The following is a 7,992-nucleotide window of genomic DNA, read 5'->3' as shown; positions in this document are numbered from 1 at the left end:
TTGTAGGTACCTTAAAAAGGAATTGAAGTTATAAATATCAATCAAAACAAATAAAAATCGTCATGGCTACTTTATGAATTATAAAGTATAATTTTGTGTAAAATATTTTGTTTGTGTATTCTGAACCTTAACATATAATTAGGATTTTATTTAAAATTTCCTACAAAATCAGATCACTTTCCTAATCCGAAAGACTTCTGAAGCAAGAAACCAATCTGATTCTAAAAAGGAAACCCAATTCAACTGAATGATACTTCACAGTAAAAATACTTCAACGTCTGTTAAGGAAGAAGAGAAGAGAAGAGGAGTCTGTGGAAGAATGAATATCTATGAATCAACGATGGGTTCTTGGGTGAAGAAGAAAGTTCTGGGGAAGGGCACGTTCGGGACGGTGAGCTACACGGTTCCTCGCTTTCCCAGAGACCCACTGAACGTTCCCGCGATTGCCGTCAAGTCCGCCGATTACAACAAGTCTTCGTCGCTTCAGAAGGAGGCCCAGATTCTTCACAAGCTGCGTGATTGCCCCGGAATTCTTCGTTGTTTCGGGGAAGACGTCAGTATTGAGGATGGCGTGAAGATTTACAACATGTTACTGGAGTTTGCTCCCGGCGGCTCCCTCAAGGATCTGATCCGAAAACATGGAGGAGCCTTGCCGGAACGTGACGTCCGGGAATACACTCGCATGATTCTCGAAGCTCTAAGCTACGTGCATGGAAGAGGGTACGTGCATTGCGATATTAAGCCAGGCAATATTCTCGTCTTCCCCTCCCCAGACGGTGGAAACTACTTGAAGATAGCAGATTTTGGAGCGGCGAAGAAAAGATTCAGCGAGCTGAAGAAAGGATGCCCCGGAACACTTATTTACAGGCCGCCGGAATCGGTTTCGTATGATTTAAACGAAGCGCCGATGGATATCTGGGCTCTGGGATGCACGGTGGTTGAGATGATTACGGGGAAGCATGCATGGGCAGGGAAGAAATTCAAGGACGTGCATGAGCTGCGACGTGAAATTGCGCTCGGGGAAGGACTGCCGGCAATTCCCCAGAATATTTCTGACGAAGGAAAGGATTTCTTGAGAAGATGTCTGGTTCGGGACCCGAGGTTCAGGTGGACGGCCGAGATGCTTTTGCACCATCCTTTTGTTGCGCAAGAGTATGCATGGTTCCATATTATCACAGCCAGCAGAGCAGTGGGTTTTGCAAGCTATAAATGTAGTTCCAGCTATGATAAGTGGATTTCTGAGAAGCCTGCAGTTAAGGAAGACTATAAATTAGCTACAAATTACGTATTATCACAAGCCAAAGCGCCTGATCAGCCTGCTGCGGTTGAAGAGTACTATTCATTAGCTAGTAATTATTACATATTAACACAACCGGAAGTATATGATAATCAGTTGGGTTGTTCATGCTATAAATGCATATCCATCTATTAGCCTTTAGTACTACTCAATGTATTTTGTAGCTGTTGGAGAAACACCAGCAAAGCCACCGTGATCAATGAGGTAATTAAGCAGTTAATAAAAGCAATCCAGTTTCACCTATCCAGATTGAATGTTTGATATCATGTTTGCTGATCATCGGACCTGCAAAACCTTTTGGGTTGTTTTAGTGTAGAGGCTCTTAATCCATTGCCTTCACCACCGTGATGGTGTCATTGTTTTCAGCTTGAAAGAAGCACTCACCGCTAGCTGAGGCCATAGCTATGAGAACCTCAACAACAAGAGCACTTGCTCTATGGTAACCTCGCTGAGGATGATCTCAATCCTTTGATGGGTAGCAATCTCTTTAAGCAAGACATCTTAGACTCACAAATTTAATTTTCTGCATTACCGTTGACAATGAGCTCCTTTGGAATAAGGGTTAAGCCCCTAATGCCATAGGACCAAAGGCAAGGCATTAATGGCAAGCCCAGGGCACTCTGTTTTCTCTGTCTTTCTGAACAGAGCATCACGATTGCTTGATTTTTGCGATTAGTGCGCACACTGCATGTGAATTTACTGAGCTTCCTGTGTGTTTTTAGTACCACACGGATGCAGGACTATATATTCTGGTTATCAGGGGAAAAGAAACTCTAGTTCTTAGTTGGTTTTGGTTCATAGGAATTTCATTCTTGCCCAAAACAAAAGACATGCTTGTAACGCCTAATGGACTTGACGCGTTGTTTAATTTCTTTACACGAGCATTTTCGTTTTCAATGGAACTTGCTACTGTTCTAAGGATTGATTTAAACAGTTTTGAAGGAAGATTTAACTTCTAAAGGAATGGACTGAACTGATTCTGTGTTCAAGCTGTTGATGCATGTGATCTGGTTACAAATAGCTGAACCCTTGAATACATTGTTCAACACTTTTATGATCAAATTTTTGTGAGTTTGGAGACGTTCTAGCCAGCGAGGCAAAAGTCTCTAGGGATCCAAAAGCGCATGAAGCAGTCAACCATTTTAAGTGAGTACAACAATTTAATTGGTAATTGGGGAAACGCTTCCTAAGTTTTCAGGAGCCTGCAAGACAGAAGCTAATCAGAGAGTGCAGGGTGTTTTTCTCGTCCAAGCCCTTTGATACTCTAAGTTAGTTCAGCTGAAAACTAATGGGAAATGAAGCACCCTCTAAAGGATCCCTTTTTCCGCCCTAGCTTTCGATTCTGCCCATTCTCAAATCAGTAAGATTTCTTGCATACCTAGAGGGGAGGGATCACCTCCTATTTATAGAGATGAGAACTAATAGATGGCTAAGCTTCCATTACCTTCAGGATTGAGCCCATTTGTCTGTTTCTGCTTCCAAGGAAAAAAACTTCCGAGGTAAGTTGAAGTGTTCCTATGGGGGTATGATTTTGAGAAGACAGTCTCCAAGAGACCTTCAAGTCTCCCGAGAATCTTCCCGTTCTGCCTTGAATGGTAAGTTCGACGGAGGGTCTCTGTGGCACCTTTTATGTCGGAGAAATCTCTTGGGCCCTTTTGGGCTTCTTCTTGGGCCCCTTTTTTGGGCTTTTATGCAGCTCTAGGGTTTTGGACTTTTGCTTGATGAGTCTTGGCTCATGACATATCAAGTTCAAACCTGTTTTTTGCACTTCATCCATACCAACTCTTGTCTAGGAATTTTTCTTGGACTTAGAACTTTTGAGACAGTCTTTTGGGGCCATTTCGGACTCGTGGTAATCCAAAATAAGGGTATTTTGTTTCCTTTTTCTATGGAGTTCTAACAATTTTGTAGTAGTTATGAACCATTTTGTGTATCCAAAATGAGGGTTTTTTATTTTATTATTATTATTTGTTTTGCATTGATGCTGTGATAAAGCAGGATAAGAACAAGAATTCAGTAAGGTTGAAGGCCACTGGATCAATGAGCTGGAACGATGGAATCTTGTGGCTGTAACTGTAGAGCAATGTATGACTCAGATTATACTTCTTTTGTATAATCTCAGTCATATTGGAGAGTGGTTGGTTAGGTTTGTTTTTTATGGCAGCCACATTTACATTGTATAAAAGGAACACCTTTTGTATTGAAAGGAATGGTATGAGTGCATTCATTCATCTTTGCAACCTAACTCTCCTATATATTCATCTTTTGTACTGTTCTGCAACTGGTACAGTGCTGAACAGAAATCTTTCAAATTAAGCTATCGAAATTAAACATTCCAATAACATCTATATATAAAGAAGGTTACTGAGTTTGCACTAGTTTTTAATTATCAGTAGAGTTGCCTCACACTCAACTTGAACTGATTTAAATGATCAACGGTTTGAAGGGAGAGCCATTCAAACTTTTACCGAATTTGAACAAATTTAAGGGTAGTTTGGTCATTCTATAAGCCTCGAATAATTCTGGAAATTTTGAGTAAGTATTTAAGGGTATGAGATAAACTTTTACCAAATTTGAACAAAAAAAATTAATGGCTAAACTAGGAGGAAACTGAGGCTAAAATAGTGCACTGGTGCAGCTGGAAAGGCTGTGACAGCAGCCCCCTTGCTGGGACAAAAATTTTGGTCCCTAAAATCTTGTGTTACAGGTGTGATAAATCTAAGAAATTCTAAAAATCGTTTGATGAACTGACAATTGCAAAGGGACTGCTACTGCTAGCCAGGTTCTGTCACAGGTGGCCTATCTTGATATGACAAAGAAAAAGGGGCATTTTGGTTATTTCATAGGCTCGATAAAAAAAAATGGAAAATGCCATACAATATTCTGATGGCCTTTTCAGTGTATAAGCCAATTATAGGAAATTCTAAGCATGCTTGAGGCAAAATATTGTGTCTGTTTGGAAGTTATGAGACCTGGAATTTTGAAAGATGAGAATTCCTAAAAATCCTAATGTCAAAGGAAATGAACAAGAACCCCCACACCAACTTGGTCTATTAAACAACTTGGCCTTGAGAAGAGCAAAATTCTGTTAAAGAATTGGCCAGCTACTTGTATATACATACATATATATATATATCTCTAGTTCTGTGCACTGCATTTGGAAGGAGATTGTCAAACCAGCTTGGAGATAAAGAGAGGTCAAGAGTGCTAGTTTGTAAACCCTTAAGAGTTTAGGGCCTTGACATAGGTTCCTTAGGTCATCAAGCTGGCCATGCATTGGTTCCTTAGGTCTCAACATAGGTTCCTTCACATAAAAATTAGGTGCATAAAGTCTGAAACCCAATAGTACTTGTGTTTTAGTTTTCAGTATTTCAAAGCAAGAAATTGTACTCTTAGACTTTATTGAGAAGAGCAAGTGATTGCATTTCTAACTAAATTAGATTATTTTTGAATTTAGTAATCTGAATTTTGAAGTTTGATTGAGAAACCTTATAACTCAGTGTCTGAAATTTTAGGAGAACCATGTTGCAAAGATAAATCTACAAGTAGAGCATTTCTTTTCTCTTTCTCTTGGTCACTTTCAGAGCTGAAATTTTTGTTCCTTTCCTACTTCAGTGGCTAGGTGGGCTGAGGTCCAATTCTAGTGTTGGTGATGGTAATTCATCTCCACCTCGGTTTGGTTTTCTTGTGGTTTCTTGAAAGGATAAAAATGAATGCAAAAGGAGAAACAAAATATCAAGCTTGTATGCGTTCCGCACTGGTAGAACCCTACTTTTCCAACCTAGCCCTAAAAAATTGTGGATTTTATTGTGTGTCTATTCACCAATCCTAAATCTAAGGTGAAAACTAATAAGAGCCTTTGTGAAAGACTTGGTGTTACGTTGTGGCACGATGCTTATGACATTGCGTGATGCTTACTATATATGCAGCCCAATTGGAAGTAAATAATTTGAAAAATAGTGCAGTGACAGATATATAGAAAGGAATTCTCTAGGAATCTAGCTAGGCCACCTGCCCAGACTTTTCCAAAACTACCCAGTTTCAAATTTTTGCCAGCATGCACACAAACCCTTAGTTGAGTGCCCTAACTATTTTCCCCTTGTTTTTTTGCTTCGTACACAAGTCAGGTATGGCATGTCGGTGCTCTGGGAATTTTCTTGGATTTTTATAGGCTGAGTTTAGGATTTCAATACAACAAACCTCCCAACTGCCTATACTCACCAAGTTGTCTTGCTATTACAGTTACGTGCATTGGCCCCATCCTGGCCTCCTTAGGTCTCAAATAGGTTCCTTCACATAACGATTATGTCATGTTCTGCTTTAGTTCTCATATTACCCAAACAATAAATTGTACTTCTCCTAGATCTGGTCACTTGGAATATTAACAAGCGATTGCAGTTGTAAGTGAATTAGGTTATTCTTTTATGTTGGAAGTTTGATTGAGGAGAGTTCTAACTTAATTTCTGAGGTTGGAGAGTAACTATTTTTTTAAATTTTATACGTTCCTCTCTAGATGAACTCACACAAATCTGTGAAAGTGAAGCTGATAGAAAGAAAGGATGCCAAAAGAATAGACTCTGATGAGCCTATGTTGCCTGCAAATGTGTTACTTTCTTGGTTGCATATGACTTCACTGTGGATTGAAATTATGTTATGAAGCTGTGGAGGTTGGAATAGCCTTAATGGGGGTTGGGGGGGTTGGGGGGAGACTTTGGATAGGGAATTAGCATCAGAATGCTTGGCTTTGATCCAGAATTTTGTTCATCCATTGAGCCATTACAGCAGCCACTGAAGTAGAAAAGGAACAAAAACTTAAGCTCTGAATGTAACCAAGAGAAAGAGAAAATAAATGTTCTCCTAAAATTTCAGACACCAAAAGTCATCAGTTTTCTAAATCAAACTTCAAAACTCAGACTACTAAATTAAAAGAATAATCTAATTTAGTTAGAAATGCAATCACTTGCTCTTCTCAATGAGCAAATCTAGGAGTAATACAATTTATTGTTTTGAAATACTGAAAACTACAACAGGCCACAACCAATATTGGGTTTAATATATATATACATACATGCCAATTCTTTAAAAAAATTTTGAATCCGACAGTTTACAATAACATAACCCAAAATTGTTAGTAATTAAATCCTAAACGGCTGGACATTAATTCTAATCATCTGTAAGGCTGCCCTACGAACCCCAAATCGGGGATCAAGCCGGACGTAGTTTTTCTGTTACATGCAAATCCAAATAATACTAGGAGCAATGAATGAATGAACATATATAGAGACTAATTGGGTTACATCACATGGTTCAGCCCTCCAAGCCAGCGCATGGCGATGGCGCTTCTGATTTCAATTTCATCATCCCCAACTCGACAGTAGAACGATATCTCTCAAACATAGACTGCACAGAATTCCATCGATTGTCTTCGTCGCTGGGATAGTACGCAACTGCTGCAGACGGAGGACCTTCCGCCAGAAAGGGATGCTTCAAGAGCATGTCAGCCGTCCATCTGGAACATGGATCCCGAATCAAACACATTCTCAAGAAATCCTTTCCATGTTCAGACAGATTCTGGGGGATCTGTGCAGGCAACTGTTTTCCCATTCCAATCTCACGTTGCAGCTGCCGGACGTCCTTGATGGTCGTCGACCATGGGGGCTTTCCCGTAATCATCTCAATCATGGTGCAACCCAGTGACCAGATATCCGCCGGGGATTCGTGTAAACCACACAAAACCGATTCTGGCGAGGAGTAGAGAAGGGTTCCTCGGCATCCTCTGATCAGCACTCAGCAGGCTGTCTCTTCGCTTTGCCGATCCAACTGTCATGGTTTTTGATCTGACCAAATTGATGATGGTTTCATGAATACTGCGGATATATATACATACAGATAGAAATCAAGAACTGCGGATCACAACCCAGTGGCAGTTATAGTAGTTAATTTGTGTGATTTTGGGGTGATAAGAACCACTGCATATCAATCAATCAATTGTCTTCTTCTGTATACATACAGCTCATCTGTTGTGTATAATTAATTTTGTTTCTGGAATCTTAATATTTGATTGGCTGCTTGCTGCTTGACACTTGCCAATCTGTCCAATTAATCTTAACTGTCTTGGCTCAGTTAGAATAGAGAACGGGTCAGTTGAATTTTACAAATCATCTATGAGCTTTATATTATAAAAAATAATTATATTAGCTACCCTCCCCCCCCCCCCCCCCCCCCCCCTAAGATAGCAAACAAATATCTAATACAAAATATTATTTAAATACTCGAATTTGTGACTTTAATTATATTTTGTATCAATTTTTTATATATTTATATTGATATTACACAAAATATAATATATTGTCACAAATTAAGTGTCTAAATAATATTTCTATTTTTTTTGTTCAAATTTACTAAAAGAATGGATTATACATATTTTTCAAATTTATAGAAGACTTGCATATATCTCTATTTTTAAATTTTTTGCGAGTAATGTATCTTTTGTTAGAATTTGTTGTGATTAACCAATAATACCTTAGGGTATTTATGAAAACCAATCCAATCAATAATTAAAGATAGCCAAAATCGGATGCAGAACACACATACCTAAACTGAAACCAAAAAACACTAAAATGAAAACAATAAAGAAGAGACGAGGATTTTATCGTGGTTCACCTCAAAAAGAAGCTACGTTCACGTTAAGCTCT

General features: G+C 39.0%; 2 protein-coding genes across 2 annotated transcripts; one reads left to right on the top strand and one right to left on the bottom strand.

The window, feature by feature from the left end:
• Positions 1 to 340: 340 nt before the first annotated feature.
• On the top strand, positions 341 to 1,432 carry LOC127788197 (mitogen-activated protein kinase kinase kinase 20-like). The gene has a single exon (XM_052316307.1). It carries the CDS (start codon positions 341 to 343, stop codon positions 1,430 to 1,432), a length of 1,092 nt encoding a protein of 363 aa, XP_052172267.1.
• A 5,172-nt stretch (positions 1,433 to 6,604) lies between these two features.
• LOC127788196 (mitogen-activated protein kinase kinase kinase 20-like) lies at positions 6,605 to 6,979 on the bottom strand. Its single transcript, XM_052316306.1, has one exon. The coding sequence runs from the start codon at positions 6,977 to 6,979 to the stop codon at positions 6,605 to 6,607; it is 375 nt and encodes a 124-aa protein (XP_052172266.1).
• Between the last annotated feature and the right edge of the window lie 1,013 nt (positions 6,980 to 7,992).

The sequence above is a fragment of the Diospyros lotus genome, chromosome 13 (genome assembly GCF_014633365.1).
Source record: "Diospyros lotus cultivar Yz01 chromosome 13, ASM1463336v1, whole genome shotgun sequence".
In the NCBI taxonomy this organism is placed as follows: Eukaryota; Viridiplantae; Streptophyta; class Magnoliopsida; order Ericales; family Ebenaceae; genus Diospyros; species Diospyros lotus.
The sequence above is the reverse complement of the archived record's forward strand: the minus strand, read 5'-3'. Positions and strand labels throughout refer to the sequence as shown.

What these genes read in the sequence shown, in the direction of transcription:
- LOC127788197 (XM_052316307.1), top strand. Translation starts at nt 341, where the DNA reads ATGGGTTCTTGGGTGAAGAAGAAAGTTCTGGGGAAGGGCACGTTCGGG.
- LOC127788196 (XM_052316306.1), bottom strand. Translation starts at nt 6,979, where the DNA reads ATGATTGAGATGATTACGGGAAAGCCCCCATGGTCGACGACCATCAAG.